Below are 25,031 nucleotides of genomic sequence, written 5' to 3'. Positions count from 1 at the left end.
ACACACACACACACATACAAACGCATGTACACCTACCTATACACATTTCCGACTAGAAAGTGTAATACATTTTTTTTCTCCCTTTTTCCCCTTCTGCAAGGGAGAAAATTTGCATACACGCATTTTTCAAGCTATGCAGAATTTGCCGGTTCCCAAATTGTTGGCTGCATGTCCGGTAAATTCCCAGGGGTTTTTTCACTTTGCTCAGCGATTTTTTAGACAATTGTTTTGCTTTTTTTTTTTTTGACGAGCCCTTGATGGCCTAGACCTCTAGAGTGGGTTCTGCCGGGAACAAACGAGTTCCTTCAACATCAAGAATTTCCCTGGTATTGCAAGTTTGTTTCGTGGGGGCTTGAAGTTTCGCTTAAATTCTGTGCTTACATAACTTTCACCGTTGCACGTGCAGCATGTCGCAGGGCTGGTGCTGCCTCCACAGTATTAAGAATAAAAGTTGCGCCTGGAACGACGATCTCTCGAGCTGCGCGAATTGTGTGAATTTCATTTGACGCCACCTCGGAAATTACAAAAATTTCATTTGACACGCAGAAATATTTAATATGCACGAGATGTTGGAGCAGAGGCAAAGGCAGTGTCGCAGTGTCCTTGTCTGAATCTCATGATATATTCAAATTCATTTCGTTGGGCATTAAACGGCAAACAAATAGCATGAATTTGCAGCATTTTCTGGGCACTGGGACACAGCGACAACCCACTGGTTTCGTTTCCGGGGCCATCGGATGGGGCATAGTCGGATTTGTAGCCCCAAGCAACGCTCCTCCGATGTCCTTCTCTGTCCCCTGCATAAATTATCAACGAGCGAGAGAGAGGGAGGGAGATTTTTATCATTCTGTTTACCGAATTCAATTTCATTTTTATCGTATGCAATTTACATGCTGCCTGCTGTCCATTTTGACATCATGATTGATGTCCTATGCCGGCGACAGTCAATTATCGTCAATCACGAAGCTACCAGAAAGCACAAAAACGAGAGCAATCAGAGAGAAAGAGAGGGGGAGAGTGGGAGAAGTGCGTATTTTTTGTTTTCTTCCTGCTCCATTCGTTCCATCATTCTAGGCTGACTTGCAAGAAATTTGCCACGGCTCCAGCTCCTGCTCTGGCATTACTCATACGCACTGTGGTAGGGTCCGCCTGGGGGCACAGGGGAGACAGGCACAGCACAGCAAAGGTGATACTTTTAATAATGCAACCCGGTAGCAGACAGGAATTTGGCAATACATTTGATTACTCCATCTGGCCGAAAGGCAAACGCAAACGCACACACACTCACACACATACACATACACATACACAGGATCTTTAAGCCTTAAAGGCGCCCCTCCGCTGGTTTATCGCCAAATTGAAATCATTGCCGTCATTTGGAAGCCATTACGTATGATATATGCGCTAATCTGATATGCAGGGCCACCCCAACCCTACCCCGACCCCAATACACAAATCGAGTGAATAAAAATGTCACCAAAAGCGGCAACAACAATCAAAAAATACAATTTATACACGAGATCCTGCACAAAGGACCCACGAAATGCTCGCCGCCGGCACAAAAAGGAAACTAAACTCGATGTCCTTGCCTTAAAAGCCCTCCGACCCACGCAGGCTCTGTAGCATGAGTGGGTGAGCGGGGTGTCTGTATATATGTGCGTTTGTGTGGGGCTGATGTCGCGTAGTGTTGCATGCAACACACTCGCTAAGTAGCTGGCGGATTGAGGGTGGCCGTGTTGGCACGGCGCGTGATCCTGCGAAAAGGTTGCCAAGGCAATTGAGTGTGAAAATTTTGTAGGCATAAGCGCTGCCCCAGCCCCAGAGGCAAGGACTGTGTGGCAGGAACAGAGGCAGAGGCAAAGGCTAAAGCAGAGGCACATAACATTTGACTAATGCACGAGCAAGCACTCAAATGCCGTGTCGATGCCCTCCACTCTCACCCACTCGGAGTTGAAGGTGAAGGAGCTGACTGGAGATGTTGCTGGAAGCTGGTAGCTCGAAGCTTCCGCTGCTCCGCTGATGATGAGGCCAAAAGTTGCTCTGACAGCTTATGAGCCGGGTCAAAGACCAGCAACCAGGTGTGGATCGGCAGCCAAGGCAACGTTAAAGGCGACGAAACCGTCGACAAGTCAATAAATATGCTTTGCGATATTCATGGGCGACATGTGCCCTGAGACGAGGACGAGAACGAGAACAAGGACATGGCCCGTCTCAATCACGTGGCGACGCCTCTCATATGTTGTCATCCCACACGGCAGAGCAGTAGGGGGTGGGGTCTGGTGCTGCTGCTGTCCCTGCCAGACATTAGAACATTGACATTGATTTGTTTTTTGTGTATGCCGTTCTCGGCCAGCGCTGGGGCAAAGTTTGCGCCATTGCGTCTCACTTATTTGGGGAGGAGCTGGGCCGGGCCCCGGTAGTAATACGCTTTTGATTTGCCCCGAAATTCCATTTTTCACAATTTAATGCGCATTTCGCTACGTGTTGTCGTCACCGGGGCCATCTGGAACGTGCTCCGAGCCACTGGGAGCCACTGACAAACACAGAGAATCAGAGAAAGCTTTATATATATATATATATATACATACGATATATATGGAAAAGAATGGAAAGGAAAGGGAAGCAGCTCCACGGTCACATCTATCATAGCCAAAGCATTTGTCACGTGAGGGACAACGTGATTTCATTTTCCTGTCGCCATAAAGGTGACACATTGCATTCGTATTGCCTTGGTCCATTTGTTTTGTATTTGTATTAGTATTAGATTATATGTGTGTGTGTGTGTGTGTGTCTGGTAAATGATATGCCATCAGACTTGGGGGGAAGGAGAATCTCTCTTGTGTTGAGGATGGAGAAGGAAGCATCAGCATCCATCTATGGCCGATCATCAGGGCGCATGCTTAATAAATACTGAAGCATATCTCCGACCAACAAAAAACGAGGAAAAGCACTTGCAATTTATTCAACGCTACGGTCGGGCGAGCGAAAAGCGGTCGGTGTTCTATTGATTTTCATGGGTATACAAGCCGGATAACATGTTGTTAAACCACAGCAGCGCGAGCAAACAAATTACCCACAGCAGTTGGCCAAAAATTGTTCAACATAACTTCAGATTTTATGGCCCACATGTGTGTGAGAGAAGCGGTGGAGATATATTCAGTGGGTTGTCCAGGCTGGCAGGCAGGCAGCACACAGTTTACTATCAATTCTGTGCTCGTGTTCTCTGTGGCTTGGAAATTAGCGCTTCACTGCATTCCTTTCCCACACCAAACGAGACTTGGAGTTCCGTTACTCCTTTGGCACCCCTCCGAAAGCCTGGCCAACAACGACTTGGGTTTCGACCAACGTCTATAGCTTTTCGTCTTTCGTCTTTCGCCTTTCGCCTTTCTCCTTCGTCGTTTGCGGCTTGGCCAAGTTTCATGTCAAAAGTGCACTCCATGAATATTTCACTTGCAATCACATTGTTTTCCCGCTAACTTTTTAGATTGTTTTAACATGTGGCGGAAATGGGCGTGCCAGTCGGTGGGATACGATAGGAATGGAAAGGCGGCCGAGTCCTGAAGGGAGTGGCATGTAACGCAACGTAACGGTACAACAACAGCAGCAGCAGCAGAAGCAGCAGTATCAAAGTTTGGTTTTCACTCAATTTTGGCAATGCTTGCCACAACCTACTAGCCTTCTCACTCTCCACTCTCCGCCATCTCTATCCTCACTTGGTTTGCTCCGTTGGAAACAGTTGGAAAACTGTGTGTGTATGCGCAGTGTTCATGTGTGTTCATGTTGAGGTAATCCCTGATTCCCATGCGCTAAATTTGGTAGTTCAACTCGGCTCAGTTCCCTATCGCCAGTTTGCCCTTTGTGCAGCGAACGGTTTAATAGTGCACGGAATTTGGGTATTTCCCTCCACCATCCTACACGTTAGAATGGGGTTTTTCGTTTGGTCTGGCCGATATATGGGAGATTTATGCATCCATCTGGTGGCCAAGATAGACAGACAGACGGATGGATGGATGGATGGATGGGTGGAGGAACAGAGAGAAAGAGTGGTAGATGGAGGACCGGCATTCGCTTGGCCACTTTGGGATAAGTAGCCGCTCAAAAGATATTACGTGTTTGCTCTTGGCAACTGCCGGGAAATGCACTTGCTTTTTTTCGCTTCATCCCCGCTGAGTTTTCCTCAGGATAGCCGCAGGAGTTCCTTTGCAAATGCGTCCTGGATTTAAGTTTTCTTTAGCTTTCAGCTAGTTTTCGCAACTCCACGCGGCATTTAATGAATTTTCCCATTTTTCCCAGCTTCCACTTTGTCGCTGTTCCTGTTTCTGTTCCTTCTGCCTGCTCCCAGGGTGCCTCCAGGGGGGGTGGGGGTGCATTTGCTCAACAAGCTGCCGCCGCCGTTTCATTTGTCGCTCCATGTTTTGCAGCTCCATCACCGGCATGCCACACGGGACGGACGGCCAGGTGCTTCGCCGAGCACTCGAAATTACAACAGCAGCAGCAGCAGCAGCAGGCAGCCACCCAGCCAGCCAGCCAGCAGTTGCAACTATTTTTATATTTTATGCACTTTGCGTGCTACCAAAAATTTTGTTGGCATTTTTCGTTTTTTTGGCGCCAGCCTTTGCCCTCTGCTCCCCGAGGAGTGGATGGAGCAGTGGGCGTAGCTGAAGGTCAGTGGGCGGATTGGACCTGCAACAAAACCGAATAAAAACTTGTTTGATAATTTTCTACTCAAATTGAATACTTGCAACTGTATGTGCTGGAAACTTTTCTTATTCTCTGCGAATAACTTTAATGGAAAAACTTTGAATATCAAACCGCAAAAACAAAAAATACTCGTACTACTTCTAGAGAATGGAAAATAAGGGGCGCGGGGGGGAAAAAAATAGAGCCCACAGCGTAGAGCAGACCCCACAATGGGCACTAAAATTGGAAAATTGAAATTGAATTGTACACACAGACATTTAGAAGGACAGGGGGGGGAAACTGACCAGACGGAAAAAACGAGATTCCAATTCCAACTTCCAACTGGGCCTCGGTTCAATGAATGCATATTTACCCCTGGGATCCCTATGAATTGGATAGGACGGAGGTCCAATCAAATAAATATGCAGAAATATGTACATATGTATTTCTACTATGTGGCACGCTCAAATTAGTGCCAGGCAGAGACATCGTTATCGGTGCTGCTCTCATCCACACAGACGTGGCACATATCAGTGCCCAAGTGGCACAAAGTCATTTAGTTTATTAGCACTCGAATGGCGAATCCTGGAGTCCTGAGTCCCCTGACAATATTCCGCCTGCCTGCCGGGGCGAAACCCTTTGCAGGAGAAGGAGAAACTTCAAAAGAGTGTCACAAGGCGAACGTCTCCGTAGTAGAGAGAAATAGCTCTGTTCGAATGGCATTATTTCGTTATTATCCGCATCAAGGAGTCGATTGACAGGAGCACAGGCACGTGCTGCCAACGCCTTTATCCGGCTTGCAAAAATATTGTCACAGGAAAGGAGCCACAGCACCGAGAGCCAGGATACAAAAGAAATTATATTTACAGGCCAGCACCAGCAGCAGAGACGCACAGGAGGAGGAAAAGCCAGTGAAAACAAAACACAAATGGGCAGGAGCCGGTCCCGTCCCAAAAAAAAAAGAAACCGGAAAAAAGCGGCAAAGCAGCAAGCAAAAAAATCAAATAAAATGCCAGAAACATGGCATTGAGGGAGGTTCCAAGTCCAAGTCCTGCCAGGTCCTGTCTTGCTTCCTGTCAGCCTCCCACTTGTGTGGCTCCGCTTTGGCCAAGTGCGTGCTGGCTGACTTTTGGCTTTGCCTACTTTCCCTTTCTACTTTCTCGTCCTGCCTCACGAATGTTTCCACAGCAGATAAATACAACATTTGACACTTCATTATTGTGCCCGCAGCGTAATCGAATCAATTCAATTCCAGGACCTTGGCCTCTGCTCGCCACGTCACCCGGGCCTTGTCATGGTGTCAAAAGTGCTTGGCCGGTCCTACTTGTGCTGCTCGGCTCCTCTGGCGAGGCTGCTGCCTCTGCCTGTCCGCATCCTGTGACCCATTGTTCATCGTTTGGCAGAGCCCCACGAGCTCCAGGGCTCAAGGCAGCTTGCCCTGTTGACACATTCGCTTAAACGTATTAAATTGTTTGCCATAGCCTCTCCTGCTTGCCATTGACGTTGGAGGTTGGATGTTGGATGTTGGACGTTGGACGTAGCTGACGCACAATTTTTCTGGTTTTTGCTGCTGCTGGTGATGCTGCCACTGCCACTACAGCCACTTGATGGCCCCACTGTTTGCTCGTAGCGGAAGTGTGTCCCGTGTAGTCGTAGCTCGTAATCGTATCTCTGTGTCTAGAGCTGTATCCACATTCTGCTTTGTCACACCTAAAAAAAAGAAGAATATAATCGATTACCTTGTAACCGGATATGAGCGTATCCGCTGGCATCTGGGAGTCCCGTCGCCCCAAAAGTGCTACGAATGACGGCTGGGGCAGGGTGTAATTGAGTTTAATTGAGGCCGGCCGCAATGCGAGGCTATTTATGTAATAATCATTGTTTAATTACAAAACCAAACAAATACTCGAACACTAATGTTGGGCGCCCTTGCCCATGCTGAGGCATTGGCGAGAGGCCTTTGATGTGGTCGCCATGGGGATGCATTAATTATGCATGACACACGACAGGATACGCAAATGTGTGACTGAGAGTCTATCAGAGAGAGAGCGGAAAAGGAGGAGAAATGGAGGTGTGGGTATGCGTGTGAGTGGCTGTGTGAACAATCGAATTAATACCGGTGCTCAGCAGATGAGCGGCCCAAAAGTATGCTTTAATATTTAAGTGCATTTTAACACTTTGAGCCCACACTCGCCCAGAGGATTCACTTACACACACACACAAATAAATTCTCTTAGGCAATTAACTAAAGTCTCTTTGGCCCCCACACAAGAAGAGTAGACAAGAGTTGCAATGAGATTGACATATATAAAATTGATTAGGAAATCAACAGCAAGTGCATTAAATTACTTACCCACTTCCTACCTCCTCCTCCTCCTCCTCTATCCCCGAATCCTGTCACGGACTCTTGCCACTGCGTAAATTTGACAACTTTCATATGGATGGGCATAATAAAATGCACTTTATGAACTTTCCGACATTTGACAAATATTCTTAAATGCACTAAACCAATTAGAGCGACTAACACACGCACGCACACCCTGTGACATGGACACACCATCATGTTCATCCTGACGATGATGGTGATGATGTCCTTAGTGTGTGCACAAGCTCGTAAAACCCCAGAGCATCTGTGTGTCTGTGTGCGTGTGTGGGACGTGAGTAATAATATTTTGAGTAATTTGCTTTATATATTTTAAACGAAAATACCAAAAAGCATTTCATATTAATATCCTTTTTCCCCCTCTCTCTCTCGCTCTCTGTTTATTTTGCAGTGTCGGCCCAAAGCATGATGACGAAGAACGAGCCCATGTTTATATCACGTTCGGAGACCTTCAAGTTTATCACCGGCGAGACAATAGTGCTGCCATGCGAGGTGGCCAATACGGGTAAGCGATAATGTAATTCTTTTTACAACCCAGAAGTCTCTAAAAGTTACTTCTCGTCGATGCTAAAAATTTTCAAATATTCTCAAAAATCTAAAAGATAAACCATTTCGGGTAGTTTAACTGAAATTCTATACCGACCACGCCGTTTGCATTTGAATTCTGCGGTCGAAGGACTCCTAAACATATAATTAAGCCGGCATTATACGATGGTCGGCCTGCCCACAACTATGCATTGATCCCATGGCTGGGAGACTGGTCTCCAGTCTAGGTCCATTTCGACCACAGAAAAACAGAATGGATTTCGGTAGACGGCGGGACGGGAAGGGGGTGGAGTGGGGTGGAGAACGGAGGACCGTCGCCTCCTGACGAGTGTCCGATCCAAGACATGTGTGTAGTGGTTATGGCGTTTTTGTTGCGGTCTTTCACTCCACTCAAGTCGGTCCCGGTCCGGCAATTCCAGTGGGTGGCAGTGGCAGTGGCAAGTGGCAGTGGCATTGGCAGTGGCCATGCACGTTTTTCAATTTAAATGCGGTCGTGTGTGCGAGATTATTTGTACATAAGCAGGATTTAGCATAAGCAACAGCCGCCTTTCGACCAGGCCAAAAGACGGAGCGAAATGGAACGGATCGGAACGGGGCTCAGATATAAGAAGAAATAAAATATAAGAAGAGGAAAGTCCAAGCACAGGCTGTGAAGATGGTCAGAACAAAATGCTACATAAAAACTTGGACCCAAACACTTGGAGCACATTTTATGTATTGTACGGATATATGTGAAGCTCGCAGATACATATGTGCCCGAGTGTTGGGGCTGGGAAATGGGGGTTGGCTGCGGTCGAAGCATTCCTTTTATATGGAAAAGAAATACAGAACAAAGAATTTCATTTGCGTTTCTCATGCACTTCATTGCCTCTGACAACGGCGGCAAGGAGGGCACCAAGACGAGGACCAGTGCCAGTGCCAGTTCCAGTGCCATTGCCAGGACCAAGATGAAGACGAAGCAGACACTGGAGATGCGATACATAGACAATTTTCTGCAACAAAATTATAGCTGCGGGCATTTGGGTACTAATAATAAAAAAAAGAAAACACAGGGCAGAGAAAAGAAGCGAAACGAAACGAAAGAAAAAGAAAGTACAGAATGAAGCACAAGACAGTAAATATAAAAAGAAAGCATCAGGACTGGGGGGGGAAATAAATTGCCTGGGCGTTGGTTAACTCTGGGATCGGGAATGGGTCGGAGTCGGAGCCGCCCCAGTTTGTCCCCGACTAATGCCGCATTATGCTAATAAAGTGCCCATACGACAATTTCATTACAGACATCTCTCAGAGAGACCCAGAAGAAAGTAGCACCGAAGCGCCTCGTGGCTTAAACGCAATAATTAAAAAGTGAAGCTGCAGCGCGGTTTCATATTTTTAATAACGCATGCTTTATGAAGGAGATCCCCCTGAAAATATTATTAGCTTTCGAAACGATTGCCAGAGCAGGTGATGCCCTGCTCATCGTGTCCCCTTTTTATGGTCGTTGCCCGTAAAGTGTAAAAAATAATTGATAGAATTTTTAAAACCCCACTAAAACCGAGTACTCCACGGTAAAATTTATGCACATTCTCATTTCGTTTTATGCATGCAAGGCTCGTTAAATTCGAAAAAGAATGAACAAAATCCACGCAAAGGATGAGTGCGTGTGTCTGTCGTCGTTTACATATTATATGAAAACGCCTTTAAACACTTATTACAGAGCTGTGCACTCCTAAAGAGTAAACTTTTGACTCGATTGTCTCTGCCGCTGCTCAGACAATCAAACAATCAGACATACACTCAGACAGAACGATAGTCGTCTTCCCCCTCTCACTCTCTCTCTCTCTCTCGCTCTCGCTCTGGATAAACAGTGAAACATTTCATCATTATCATTTCATTTCATTTGAATTTTTATTTGTTCTTCAATGTCTGGCACGCAAGAAACTTGTGTATTTTTCTGTTTGTTTTTGCTCTGACAGCTCTACTGATGGTTCTGCTGACGGTTCTACTGCTGCTTTAAATAGTCCTCCTGCCGCTACTCTTTATTCTACACTACTGCTTATCTTTTCCCTCTACTGCTTTTTCTTCTCTATCGCCTGGGGTTTGGCAACAACAGAGTATTCGCACTTGGCCAAACAAACTTCAATCGACAGAGATACCCTGTCTGCTGGAAAGAACTGAAAAGGGGGTACATCAACTATGATATTCAGCTGCTAAATTGGTGAAAAGTTTAAGTGGGGAAAGCAATCACAGGACACTGCCCCTAAAGCCCCAATGAAACTCTAAAATTACATAAAATTCTCAATGACGCAAGCTGCAAATGTTGCGGAAGGGGTCCCAGTCTTCTCCATCCCAGTAGATCAGCCCACTTTTGGCCTGGCTTTAATTTGCAATGTGGCTTATATTTTTAGGCCAAAGAAAGCACAAACAAAGAGACAAGTCTGTCACCAGTTTCGGCCTCGTTTAGACTCTGGTCGTTTGCTTAGGAAATTTTCCTGTTAATCCTTGCAAATCAGTTTGTTTTCTTGTGCTTTTTGTGGCAAGTAAATATTATTATATAATTTATGCTTTTATGTTTGTAAAATTCTTAAAATATTCATGGGTTGCCACTGTCGTTTTCTATCATTTGGTTCACTTACTCGCACTCTGGCACTCATCCAATAGACTCGTTTGATTCGATTCGACCTCATAATATTTTCATTGGAAATCCACGGCGATTCGGGCTTTTAAGTGCTGCCCATTTTGAGCTCTTCTAAATCGGCTAATTAATTGCTCTGGCCATTTTATCCACTGCTCAACTTGTCTGCATGCAAAGCCTTTTATGCTGCCGGAGTGTAGTGTGAATTTTTCATTGCGGTTACTGCGGCAGAAGCAGAGGCAGGAGTACAGTTGTACAGTTTTACAATAGTACAGTAGTGGCAATGTGGCAGCAAAAACATTTAACAACTATGGCCACTACCACTGCCACGGCCAACTGGCAGTTAGTAATGTTGCCGTAACTGTAAACTCGACTGCAATAAAATTCAAAACACAAAAACCCCGTCATTGCGGCCATACAAACGCTCATTACGCTTTGATGGAGCTTTGTCGGCGCTGCGCTTCGGAACTATTGCCCAGAAAACGGAAATGGAATCGTACCGCAAAAGTTGAAGTTGTGCAAACAGCAGAACGTGGGTCCCACAAGTACTCCACGATACGGATGGATTGGATAAGGATGAAGCGGCACAGAGGGAGTGGCAGGGACAGGGGCAGGAGGCAACAAAGTTTCAATATTAATGCCATTTACAGTTCTAATTTCGCTTTTTACGTACTTGCAACATACACACGAGCACAGGCACAGGCACAGACACGCACACGCTACACTTAACAGACTCGCACACTCTCAAAGTTCCACAAGAAGTTGCAGATAAGTCTCTGCCTCTCTGCACACCGCACCTCTCCGCTCTAGTTTACTCTGCGGCGGCTAAGCCGCAACATCGTTTATCTTCGGGGGTCATCATCTTATAATATTGGCCTTTCCGACATGCAATAAATTGCGCTCAGACAAACAACATGTCCGTTGGTCGGCCTTTGGTCCGTTGTGGAAGCAACTACACTGAAAGAAAACATGGCTTACAGATCGTCCTAGCTGGTCAGAACGGGTCAAAAGCTGGCTGGCCCAAAGGCAGACCATTACAGCCATATTGCGCATACGCACAGTATGCCCAAAGCAAACAGACAAAAGCGCTGCAACAATGCGAACATTGGCCATATTTGAATCGGTTCTACAAGTGTGTGTGCGTGTGTCCGAGTATCTGTATGGTTTGTCTGTAGATGTGTGTGTGTGTGTGTGTGTGTGGCTGTCACTGGGTGAAGTGTAGAAAACTAAAAGTTGGCTTTCGGGCTGTAAACAATGGACAAGCGCTCTCTCTGTAGCAGGACGTGCGGTCGGCCATTTGTCCAGGACGGAGGCCTGTGTTTATGTGGAACTCCGTGTGCATGAGCCCGAAATGCTTTTACCGAGCTTCCGCCCCATGCCTCATCCCCATCCTCCATGCCACCATTTCTATGCCCCAGACCCAGGACCCTAGGACCCATCTTCATCCTGATTCCCATTCTGCTGCTGCTGCTCGGCTTCTCGCTCGCTTAACGGCGCAATTGTTTGCATGTATTGTTGTCGTAATGCTTCAGCTGCCTCTCCCCCTCCCCTTCCCTCTCTATCTCTGTGCCTGTGTGCATCTGTGTGTGGGTTTCTATTTAGTTTAGAACACTTAAACCGGAAATTGAGGCGTTTCGTGTTTTGCTTGTTTTCGTTAGATTGTTGTTATTTTAGTTAACAATTTATTTAGTTGCTGTGCCTCTGCCTCTCTCCCAGCAGGAGAAGTGGCACACATGAACCGGACTCCTAATTTATGTGGTCTTGCCACTGCCCCCAATGGTTCTTCTCCAGCCACTGCTACATCTTGTCCTTTCAAGAACAAGGCTCCACTGTACTCCACAGTATTATTAATTTCCTGCCCAGACACAGCCACAGCCACAGGCGCAGACTCCATCTCCATCTCCGATTTTATTTTGAATTTTTTACATCTTTTTTCTGGCTATCCAACAGACACACTTTGATAGACATTCCTCTGTCATTCTGAAGCCTTTCCAATGTCATGCATGGACAGTGGTCATGGGCAAAAGGAATTTTTGGCAAGAAATTCCATGAAACAAAAGACATGCAATTAGGCAGGGCGAGAATTAACCAATTTTCTAATTCCCATCTGCATTGAAACCAAATAATTGACAAGCTCTAATAATACTTGCAAACCAGAAATGAAAACCAGAAAACCTTTCTCCAATTTGCATATCTTTGAGACAGAACCTGCCCCGTTCGGCACTATGCCACCAGGATGCCATACACCAACGATGTTGCTTCATTCATAACTCAATCAAGCGGCTAATATGATATGACTGCACTTTGCAGGCAGCACGTACATGGCCCCCCTCTCTAATGCCCGGGTCAGGATGCATGCAAGGGTTCCCTGGTGTTGAGCCCACAACTCAATGCCCGCACACCGCCCCTCTCCCCAGTGGGCCACAAGAATTATACTTTTCCTACGTTGCAGAGTCTCTGGGACAACTACTATACGACTCTACCTCCGACTCGACTCGACTCGACTATGCCACACACGCTAACGACAGCAGGTGGTGCTCGTTTATTTATTTGTTTTTGCAGTGCACTGCGCCTGCATTGCCCCTCCCCTTCCCCATCGCCTTCGCCTGCCATTGCCTCTGCCTCTGGTCTTGTACCTGTGCCTCTTCCTGTGGCACAGCCTGTGCCGCCTCGTTCTTGGCTCGTTGGCTTGTTGATGTTGTTGAACTCATTGCAAATAAATACGCTTTTTGAATGCGCATGTAAATGACTTCATAAGCATTTTATTACAGCCGAGGCGAGCACCTCGGTCCTGCCTTCTACTCGGAGTAAATGTTCATCTGTGTGCATGCGTTTCGTGGTGAAATCAATTTAAGCGGGGAGACACGGACACATACTATATACAACATAATTTTCCCGTACTCTTGATTTTTTGGCTTTGGTAAAATTGTTTTAATTTTTAATGAACGCCTCTCGCTCGTTGGCGGCGAGACACGGAAGTCATACATCATTAGTAGCAAAATCCGGCTGCTTCAGTACACAGTCATTCGAATTTCCAATACACTGACTCCCACAGCTCGTATGCCTGGCACAGCTGCTGCCCCTGGCCCTGCCCCTGCCGCAGCTCCAGGCGACTCTTCCTGCTGCCTAACCATTTCCCTATCCGTGCTCATTGGCGTTGCACGCGCGCGGAAATTTACATCGAGCAACTCACATAAATTGAAAAAGGAATCACAATTAATGAGTTCGATGAATACGCCATTGCCATTGGGGCTATGGCTGGGGCCTGTTGTATGTGTACGTGTGGACGCCACACACTCTCTGGGAGCTCTTTCTGTGCGTTTGTGTGGCTGTCTGGCTGGCATCCTTCCTCCTGCGTGCCTCACTCTGTCAGTACTGGCAGCCTGCCCGCCGCACTGTTGAAAGCATCCGAGTGTCTGACTGCCTCTCATTCTGGCATATGATTGCAAATGCCGCACATTAGCGGATATCAAGTGGGTGTTACTGAGTGCCTGTCTGACTCTCGCTCTCTCTTTCTCTCCCTCTCCCTCCTTCATCCAGCCACAGCCGTTGTTCATGCCGCCTGTCTGCGGTTTATGCCTCCAATTCTGAGAGTCGCTGTGTGTTGTATGTGTGTGTGTTTGCGGGTCCATGCCAAATTGAATTTCTAGCCTTTTTAGATCCTTTGAAGCGTCCTGTAATTGAGTCATTTGAATTCTGAATTTTCAATTTGCGTTGCCACTCCCAGTGCCAGTGCCAGTGCGAGTGCCAGTGCAGTGCATGCCACTCGAATCTGCCATGCGATTTAATAACTCTCGAACACTCGAACATAATTTTTCAATCAATTATAATCTCATTTCTCTTTCAATCTCTTTCAATCTGATTGCAGACACCTATGTTGTGGCCTGGAAGCGGGGTATCGCCATTTTAACCGCTGGTTCCGTGAAAGTGACGCCCGATCCACGCGTGCGCCTGGTCAATGGCTTCAATCTGCAGATACGTGAGGCCCTGCCAACGGATGCCGGCGATTATATTTGCCAAATTGCCACGATGGATCCACGGGAAATCACCCACACTGTCGAGATATTGGGTAAGTAGGGCGTACCGCTCCCATCACCACCCCCACCCCGGACTGACTTTTCGACATTGTGGCATTGTTATGCAAAATATCCACACCACACCACAGCACCGGCATCACGTCCCCGCCTTGCAAAAGCAGCATAGTATCCATCCCACCCACAACGATAGAGATTGACGTTCCATGGGATTTTTATGGGGGGGGTGGCGAAATTTATGCGGCCTCCCCAAATCACTCGGGCCCTATTGTTTGGGGGCAGGCAAAGCCACATCTACCTCTCGCTCTTGTCGCTGAGCCTGATGGAGCTGCTGCTGCTGCTGCTTCGGCTGCTGTGTGTTGGTCAAATTAACATATCCTTAGATCCTTAGATCCTTGGTGCTTAATGCTTTATGCGTCCGGGCCACTCAAATATGCAAAGTAGATTCGCTGCAATTTGGCCGCTTTACGGCCCCAGATTCAATAGAGAGACGAGCGGCGAAAAAATCAAAACTAATCTGCCATTTGCCCCAGAATTGTGGCCCATCTTTGGATCCCAATCCCAGCTGCAGGCCTGCCTGCCCTCTGCCCTCTGACCCGCCAGAGCCGTAGATGGAGACAGAGAGCGGATGCAAATTGCTGCTCCTTCTCGCTCACAGCAGTCCTCTGCGCCCAAACTACTTCCTGTCGGAGACCCATTGTGCCTAACAAGCGTGCGACTTCGGCTCTGCTCCGGCATTGGCATTAGTACTGGCTTGAAGCTTTGTTTCTGGTTTTGTGCCTGCTTCAGACCCGACCCGTCAATCCCTGCTCCTGCTTTTCGTTTCTTGCTGCTTCTCCTCACTCCTCCCTTCTTTTTAGCCTTGTGGCATGCGTCTTCGCTGGGCTTCTAATCAGCAATGATGAATAATTTACATATATTTCCCCCCCAATTACAATTTTGCCCTTTATTTGCATACCCCTGTGTGTGTCTCTCTCTCTCTCTCTCTCTCTCTCTCTCTGTGTGTGTCTGTAATATGTGTGTGTGTGTCTGACTGCCACGCCTTCTGCATTGCTAACACTTGCCTTTTAACTCTCTTTTCTTGTGCTTTCCGCCTGCCTGTGTGCGGCGCATGCAAATTGCGATACAATTCCCCAAATCTCCGAAGTGCGCTGAAGCCCATCTCCATCTTTCTCTCCATGGACTCACTCTCTTCCGTCCGGCCTTTCTGCCCTTACTCCACTCTATCTCCCACTCCTCTTAACTTTATCCCCCTTTTCTCCCAAACCAATCTTCCCATTCTTCCGCCTTGTATCCTCCTTCTTCCTTCATTCGTATCTCCCTTTGCTCTCAGGTCACTCCTCCAATTCTCTTACTCTGCTCTCCTGTGAAGAGTTATAAAATGATTGAGAAATAGTTTTATTGATGTCTTTAAAGCGGCCTTTAAGCCCCGATACAGATACATGGATTTTTTTTTGCTTAAGCATTACTCGGGAGCCTATAAAAAATGCGTATTTATTTTAGCAGCGGCAACTTTTTTCATTTGTCATTGAAACTTGGTCCTGGCTTGTGGTCCTGCCAGCTCCCACATCCAACGGGGGTCCTCCTGCTGCTACTCCAGACCATCCTCCATCCTCCTGGTTGGGGCGTCGGCGTCGCCGCAAGCAAACATTAAACGAAGACTCGTCTGAAAAGAATGGGGTTCGGGGGTTCGGGGGTGATGTGGTGCTTCCTGGGGGCGTTTGGGCCACGGCAACAGCAACAGCAGCCACGGACAAAGAGTACGAAAAAAAGTCGATTATTGAAAAGTTTTGTTTATTTTATGTGTTTATTATGCGCTCCGTTTGCCAAATAATGATCATGGCCAGAAAATATTTCGTTTATTGAACTTTCGCAGCGCACGTAAATTTCTCGGCCAGTTTTTTTCCCTCGCACCAAACGCCGAAACCCCAACCACTGAACCCAACTCCATTATTGTCAAAGGAGAAACAAGGAAAAATAATGCGCTGTCGAAGTTTTTATAGGCTCAACAGCAGACAGCCAACCAACCTTCCAACCAACAAACAAACAGCAATCCTCACTGCTGTCCGAGGGGCGGCACCCTCCCAAACAGAAAAAAGTGCGATCCCAATCCCGAATCCATGTGGCTCAGAACTCCAGTCCGTATATAAATTTCATAAAGTTTGCCGCTCTCTGGCATCTCGGCCTGGCAGTTTTTACGAGCGTAAATTACTTTCAGTTTGGCTCACACTAAAGATGAAAAAATAATGTGCGCTCTTGCCAAAGTTTCGCACTTGGCCAGCGACGTCGCACTTACAAAGACATTAGCTCCGGCGATGGCCAAAAAATGGACCAACTGGATCCAGTCGATCCATGGAGTCGAAGCCAGAGTCGGCGTCGGCGTCGGAGCCTCTGCCCGGAGGCAGCGGCCGAGCAATGCCCAAAAGTTTGTCCGTTGACAAATCTTTTAATATGGCCCAAACATTAATATCTGTGCACTGTGTTTTGTTCTCCCTCTCTCCTATGGCGCCGACATAATTACAGGAGAATCACATGCCTGGCTCTCACCTAACCCCCAAACGCTGCAGCTTCAATATTTGATGTGTCCGTGGATTTTCCTGTCAAGGTTGCTGGCCATCCTTGCTGTGGTTCTCTGTCCCCCAACTGCTGACTGCTCTCCGCTGACACTGTTGACCAAGTGTCAATAGAAGGCAGGATAACCGTGTCAAGGATTCTTCCTGCCACCCAGGCGTTTGCTTCAGTTTTGTGTTGGGATTCGGCTTAAAAGCATTTTTATTAATTCAACCTGCGCTGCGGCATCAGTGGCAACAGCTGTGGAAGCTGCAACTGCAGCATTATTCATACGACATTTAATAAAACCAATTAGGCCTTCAACACCGTCCACCCACAGTCCAAAATCCATCCATTAGCCAGTGGCACTCGGTGTTTGTTGCCACTCAGTAGGGCATCGCATCGATGCGTTGTGGTACAATTCGGTTTGGGGCATGTGGCTCACCCAAATCCAACCGCAAAACATTATGTTATGCGGTGGCAGTCGCGGTCAGCCATTGCGGCAATTTGCACATTTTTATCAGAGCCACAGCCATAGCCATCAGGCATCAACCATCAGGAATCAGCCATTGGCCATTGGCCATCTGATACATGGATTTTTAAATGCATTTTGTGCGTGACTTTAATGCGCATTGTTGTGGCGTGCTCGGGGCAGTGTGGGTGGTGCATCTCCAATTAAAATTAGCCTGCACTCGAGTAGGATTACTCGGTAGTTAAAATGTCACCGAATATGGCAATTAGAAAGCTAATTACAGGACACCGCAAAAGTCCAAGGTACGGTCTCCCGTACACTTAAAGTATCGATGACAATGAAAGCATTGAACCGGAAGCCATAATTATTGCATTGATTATCGTGTCGTGTTGTTTTGTGTCGTGTGGTGTTGTGTTCTGTGGTGTGGCATAGAAAATGAAGCCTCATTTCTGTGATTTATATGCACAATATGCCAAAACAACTGTTCACGGACACCCAGGCGGACACGGATCCGGAGACGGATGTGGTTACATAGGACACAGGCAGAGACAGGGCAGTGGAACGTACGAGTAGTGGCCGTGGCAGGTGCTGAGGGGCACGGTCAGCCTTTAATTATGGGCAGATGGCCAACAATAGTTCCATACTGCCAGCACAATGGGTGGAACAACAATGTTTGTACACTAACAAAAGATGCTGTTGCAGAGACTGAGGAGTGAAGAGAGCAGTGAAGCAAAAGGGAGAGGTGTGCCATAATTATATGCCACAAGAAGGATAAACAAATGAAACACACACATGCAACTCTCCATGCAGACACGCATACAGGCAAAGTTTCTTTGGATACTTGAGACAAATTACCAACACACTGCAAAACCAAAGCGAACTTGCACCATCTGAACATGCAACAGAGAAGGGAAAGGGAACGGTGGCACAACTGGCACGACTGGTAGGACTGGCAAAGGCTTGGTCTTAGCCAAGTGAACCCACAATTAAATGCCAAGCTCTTGGATCCGTTTAAGTTCTCTGGCAATAAAGTTTATCGCCCTGCAACAGAATATGGATTTAAATTGCTCGGCAGTCTTCAGACTACATAGACTACAGGCTCGAGGACCACTTAAAGTTTTCCCAGCTCAAGATTCAAATGGATGTGTGTGTGGGTATGGGTGGGCGGTGTCTGTGCTCAACTTTGAATGCCACAAAACCATGGCCAGAAGTTGAGAGCCGCAGCCTAGCAGCCATTCCAACACACACACACATGTGCATACATACATATATACATATAACGAAATCAATATGAAACAAACTCTGTCAAAACTGCCCGCAACCGACATTGGAGTTGCCTCCGCATCGACATCGGCCTCTGCTGCTGCTGCTTTTGCTGCTGCTGCCTCTGTTGCGGCTACTGCGGCAAATGCTTTGAAAGAGCTGCTTATTAAAATTTTTGCCAGCTGCCCGCAAGCCACCAGAACCGCCACCACCACCGACAGCGCACCACCAGCACTGCCACTGCCACCGCAAGAGCTTTCTAAAGATTGAGACCCATTAAGCAGTCGTCATCTGCATGACATTACATGCCGCAATCCCACGTATTACATGCCAGCCAGTAGTCAATCCAAATCAATTTCAGTCCCTGCCCTTACCATCGACTGCTCGTATTAAAAGAGCTTTCGGCACAAACTCTCGCATTCGCATTCGCATGGAGATGGGTATATTTATTGAATTCAATATGCGATCCACTGGCGAGGATAAAGTCCCACCAAAGCGTGAAATTATTGAAAATACGAGTATTCCAAAAACATACACAGATATCCATATCCACATATCCACAGAGACAGAGGGAAGGATAGAGAGAGATGTGGCCGAGGGACTAAGCTTCTCTGTAGCTGCCACACAACCACAGGGAGATATGGGAGGAGCAAGCCAGAGCCTGCCTTCTGTGGACTATCAGCCATCGCCGAGAGTCCTTCCCTGACTGCGCCTTTTGCCAGCCTCATGATTTATTATAGTCTAATGCATATTTTGTGGCTGCAACACACTAGAGTATGTGGAGATACGGTATGCCGCTGCCTGTGCGGCTGCCTCAGTGATCAATTGTAATTTTCTTTCGAATGCAAATATCCTACAGAGCTAGGAGCTCGGGGCTCAGAGCCTTGCTTTGCCTATTTGTTTTGGCCAGAGCAATCGAATATATTATTTGATATATTGCAAATCATATGTGATTCGAAAGAATTGCATCAATAACACATGTTCGCCGGTCCACTGTCGTGGTCCGAATTGATTGCATTGGGTGTGAGGATGCCACGATACAAGTACGAGTATCTGTCATAATTTGATGATAGCCCAATCAGATACACATGCAGTCTGCTGCAGCAGAGGAGTTCAGTTGGACTCTAATTTGATATGTATATCAAATGCATTTCTCTGTGGATTTCGGTTGCTGTTTGCTGAGCTGTCGATGATACTCGCCCTGAGACGGAGACCACATTTTGAATAGGAAATTTGACAGGCAAACTTCAATAAATAAGGAAAATAAGTCGGATACTGGAGTGGACATATCAACTATTTATAGTGAGTCAAAGAGGGAGGGATCCAGCTGATCCAGAAACTATTGAGATATGCGGAATCCATTGTCTGCGGTTTCATTCTCATTTAGGGAATAGGTAAAAATATTCAATCCAATGTCTGGTATAAAATTGGAATGAAATAAATAATCTGAAACACACTTTTATGTTTCGGAAAGCAGAGTTTTCTCTACGGGGGAAAACAATTCCTTGAACCTCTACGAATTTTTGCTACAATAAAGTATCGCCTGGGTCCGCTTGTTCCCTCAATTTATGTGCACCCCAAATGAACAAAGGACCCAAGAGCTTTAAAAACAAAATAAAACAACGAGAAAGAAAAAGAAGCGAAAGTAGAGAAGGTACGAGACAAATAAACGCAAATTCACGAAAAACTCAAGGCAAACAATGGCAGAAGTGGAAACAGAAACAGAAGCAAACTTTCCCTCTTTTTTTTAGTGGCCCCCAAAATATAATAATGCATAAGAAATGTTAATAAAATAGAATGAAGCCATCGACTGTGGCATTGTCCTTGATTTTTGGGGCTGGCTGTCCGGCGACTGGCGCACAGCAGACATAATTTTTAACAGCTGTAAAATAATGCCACCGCAAGTATAAACAAATGCCAGAGTCCCGAATTAAATCAAACTGTGCCCCAGCGGTTCTACAGAGGAGTCCTTAGCCAGGAGTCCGTAGTCCTGAATCCTGAGTCCTGCGTCCAGAGTCCGTTTTCCAGAGACGCGTAAATGCCGTTTTCTCTCATTCAATTTGCATTTGGGGCGCATTTATTTATTCAAATTGTGTGATGTCCTTGTCCGGCCCCAACTTTGCATAACATTTGGATGGACATGGGGACACTGGGACCGGGGGACCCAGGGACCAGACCCAGACCCAGACCAAGACTCCTCCAAATGTTGCCCCATTTTCTAATGTGTTTTTTCTCTCTTCTTGCTGTTTATTTGCCCCGACAGTGCCACCGAGGATTCATCACATTAGCACCGGCGGACATTTGCAAGTCAAGAAGGGCTCCTCGGTGCGCATCGAGTGCTCGGCCACTGGTAATCCAATGCCGAATGTGACCTGGAGCCGCAAAAATAATATTTTGCCCAATGGTAAGATTCAGCATAAATACAAATATCCATACAAAATCCAGCAGACAAAAGGATACCCCGGCACCATCCATGGAACCAACCAAGGAAGAACCATTCACCGACCAAGAGGCCACCTCCACGCAAATTAAAACCATAAAGAGCAACAAAAGTCAACGGCGACGGCGACGACTCCCAGAAATGGGAGAGCAAAAGTAAATGAATATAGTCGTAAAAGAAACTTTAAACAATTTCCATAAAAATGAAAAGTCAAAGAAATTATACGAGGAGTGCTCTCCCTCTCTCTCACTTTCTACGGATTGTGGAGCAGCAGGAGCCGGCCATTCTCGGCCACAGACTCGGCCGCGTCCTTGTCCGCCGACCGCTTGGGCTGCTCCTTTATTATTAAATATAATGCTCACTGTGTGGGCGTGTGTATCTATATGCCTCTCTCTGTTGGTGGTTTCCTTGTTTGGCTACTGGTGGTCCGCTGGTGCGGTGGAGCTGTGGAGCAGGGGATCGGTGGGGCAGCGAACAACGACGGCATCAGGACATCACTGTCACTTGGCCGCACGTTGATTCCCTGTAATTGGCTCTGTCATTTCTTGGTCTTCCCACAAAACCACCCACAGCCCAAACACAGCCCCGCCCCGTGCGCCACACGACCTTATTGAGTTGCATTTTTCATGCGGTTTTCATGGTATACTTTTGCAGGCGAGGAGAAGCTCCACTCGCACGTCCTCTCCATCGAGAACGTGGACCGGCACAAGGGCGGCGTCTACATATGCACGGCGAACAATCGCGTCGGCCAGCCCGCCTCCAGCCAGGTGGTGCTCCATGTCCTATGTAAGTATTCCCGACCCCACTCACCCAATCACCCACTTACCCACCCACCCACTCACACAATGGAATCGAAAGGCGAAACAAATTAATTTTTTCCCGTACTTCAGGGGGTGCGAATGTGTGTGCGAGTGCTCGGAGTTTCGCTGTCAGTTCAATTTATGTCAAAACTGATTTCGATTTCGAACGGGTATTGACTCTCGATGCATGCAATCGTGGGACCCAAGTGGACGGGAGGGATTTAATAGGGAAAGAGGCACAGAACTACGGACGTGGCACACACACACACACACACCGTAGAGCGGCGGGCACTGCTTTTATTACAGTGCCGTGCACACACTTACTCGACATTTATTGGTTGACTCTCACAATTATTGAAATGCCTTACGGGTGGGTGGTATCGACCATTCTGACATTTATTAACAATTTATGTGTAATTTGGCGGACAGTGGCGGACAGACAATCCCTGGAGGACGCGAACAGGCATTACATGTGCTAATTACATGGCGCCCATCTCTATTTACACTCTCTGGCCCTGTGGCTCCCGCCGATAGCTGGCCATCGGGGCCATCGGGGCCATTGGGCCATTGATTTTTCGCTTTTCGCTTTTGGCCCCAAGACCCATGTCCATGTTATTAACTAATTTCTTAACATTCTTTCTACCCCACACGCTCACCCCACGAAATACTCACCCACCGATGTACAGATTCGCCAGAAATCGCAGTGGAGCGTCCCGTTGTCTTCTCGGGAGAAGGGCACGAGGCCATGCTGGTCTGCATCGTCCATGGCGAAACACAGCCTGAGGTATGTTTTAATTAAATTTCATACATAAATTTTCATTAACGCGTTTGTTCACTCGGAAACACGTACAACACGCCCCTCACCACTGGTGGAAGACACAGAGAAAATCCTAAAAATATACATAGATAAAGATAAAGATATATGTATGTATCCACATATATTTGTGCCAGCATTCTCCAAAGTGTTTTTCTCTGGGAGTTTAATTTTGCAAATGTACATGAAGACTTTGCAGATGCAGCTATAGATATAGAAATTATTATTCAGATTCAGACTACGATGGATATAAATAACGCTCGATTTAAGTAACATTCCTTGGATTTCTAGCTATGATAAAGATATGGGCTAACATATGATATTGTATGTATCTTCCCAGTATGTCTGGATTCCTTTCGCACATTGATATGATGCCTTTCTTTTCGACTTTGGCACTTTCAAGTAGCACAAATAGACTCGGCCAAAGATATAGATATCATTATCAGGCCGTGAATTTGGTCAGCATTCCCTGAATTCCTTTCTCTTTGGTCTCCATTGTTCGAGAGCAGAGAGCAGAGCCAGGGATGAGCAGCTGCCATACAACGCATTAATTAAAAGTCTACAAAGGCAAATTGAAGTGCACTACAAAGTGCAGATAGGAGAAAGGCGCCGGGCATAATTTTAATCAAACATCGCTCACAATAGTCCCCAAAGAGAAAGGGAGATGGCTCCAGACACAGTGAGAGTCAGAGTCAGAGGCGGAGGCGGAGAAGAGGAGTGGAGTGGAATGTCGTCTGTGTCTCAATGCATTTTTCGTATATTTTTGCAGTAATTTTTATCCCACTTTTTTTTGTCATTCTCTTGCTCTCTTTATTCTCGGTGTTTATTTTTGTGCTTTGCGCCTTTTGTCGACATTTAAATTAATACGCTTGGCTATAATTCAAAGTAAAATTGCGGAAGTTGCCAAAGCGGAAGTGAGAAGCGGCGAGCTGCCGAAAAAAATGAAACAGCAGGAGGAATGCCAAAGAACTGGAAAAGAAAACCCAAAATGACATGGCGGCACACACACACAGATACACACACTCGCGCAAGAAAAAGAATGAGCGACAAGGCAGAGAATGAAAAAAGGATATACGAGTGCGAAAGAACGAGTGAGAGCTACGGCCACAAAGGAATGGCAAATAATGACTTGCGACCGCAAATGTCAATGCTTAAAATTATACAGCTCCCGTTTCATTTCACATTGTTTCGTTTTGGCCATACCCTTTCAAAGGGTATTATTCGTTACACGAGATGCTTGGAACGCCGAGAATTAATCCCTTTCCGCGCTATAAATAAATTCTTGATGTTACTTTCTGCAATAAATTATCGAAGGTCAAAGGACTGCTATATCCTGTAGCTACCATACTAAAAGTCTCTGTTAGAAACGCATCGCATGCAAAGTTTATGACAATCCGATCATCATATCACAAAATCTCCCTATAAAAAATTAACCCGCAAGTGTATCCAAAGCGAGGTCCGAAGGCTCGAGGCCACACTTCCTCTCCCATTTGCGCCTCGTTTTTCTGGCTGTGACTCCCGCCGTGACTGGAAGGCCCGCCCATTCCCCGAATTTCGACAGCGCATTAAGTTTTTATGCTATTTAATTTTTAACATTTTCGTTTTTTGTGTGCTTCTCGCTGCCCCTCGTTTTGTGGCCGCAAAGAGTTGACTGCTTTCCAGGGAAAAGAAGAGCGTAACTATTTATTTGCCTGCCCAGCCAGTGCCATAGTCAGAGTCAGAGCCAGAGCTATGGCTGTAGCTTTATATTTGCTCTGTCCGAAACATTTCATTAAAACCCACCCGTCTGCACCATGTGCCCGGCCTCCTGCTTTGCATGGTGCATGCCACTGACGGCAGCGGTTGACGGCCCAACGGCGGGGCGTGGCAGTTAGTAGTCTTTGAGAATGGCATTTCCGCATGCAATTTTTACATTTGCCGTCCGCTCAGCTCCCACACTCCCATTTCCCAGCAGTTCGTCATTTTTCTGAATTTATTTCATTGAGTTTTCCTGGTTTTTTTATTGTTTCGTTTTTCGTAACCCCATGGCTAAGTGTATACAATTTAACGCTTCCTTGTCGTTATTTCTGGGCTGGTTCCCCTTTAACGAGCCTCCCCACCCACAAGTGTTGGCTGGAAAAAGCACTCCACGTGCCGCTGCATATATAAATTCTCAAGTGTGGCCAGACGCGCGAGTTTTTTGCGCCGATTCTCCGGTTTAGGAGAAAACTTTTTCCCCCTGTTTCCCCTGCGAAAATGTTAATTAAGGAATTCAGCGGCATGTAAACCCTCCAGGGCAAAGGTCAGTTTAATTAGCATGGATCAAGGGTCGAAAGTAGGCGAGTTTTTCCAGCAATGTTTTAGATTTGAATAATCAAAGTTACATGGGGATTAGAGTGGATCAAGTCTAAAAATAGTGGGCCATCCTTTGCACTAATGAATGCGACAAGAAT

General features: G+C 46.6%; 1 protein-coding gene across 3 annotated transcripts in view; it reads left to right on the top strand.

Moving 5' to 3' along the window:
* The window catches only part of LOC108157315 (opioid-binding protein/cell adhesion molecule), a 136,926-nt gene that overhangs the window by 94,765 nt on the left and 17,130 nt on the right, over positions 1–25,031 (top strand). For all 3 annotated transcript variants that reach the window (XM_017289322.2, XM_017289320.2, XM_017289321.2), the window contains 5 exons: positions 7,455–7,568; positions 14,095–14,295; positions 20,809–20,949; positions 21,640–21,771; positions 22,472–22,569. In XM_017289322.2, coding sequence (XP_017144811.1) covers positions 7,455–7,568; positions 14,095–14,295; positions 20,809–20,949; positions 21,640–21,771; positions 22,472–22,569 — 686 coding nt within the window. The remainder of the gene's footprint in view (positions 1–7,454; positions 7,569–14,094; positions 14,296–20,808; positions 20,950–21,639; positions 21,772–22,471; positions 22,570–25,031) is intronic.

This window comes from Drosophila miranda, chromosome 2, assembly GCF_003369915.1.
Source record: "Drosophila miranda strain MSH22 chromosome 2, D.miranda_PacBio2.1, whole genome shotgun sequence".
Taxonomy (NCBI): domain Eukaryota; kingdom Metazoa; phylum Arthropoda; class Insecta; order Diptera; family Drosophilidae; genus Drosophila; species Drosophila miranda.
This window is presented reverse-complemented; position numbering and strand designations above follow the sequence as displayed.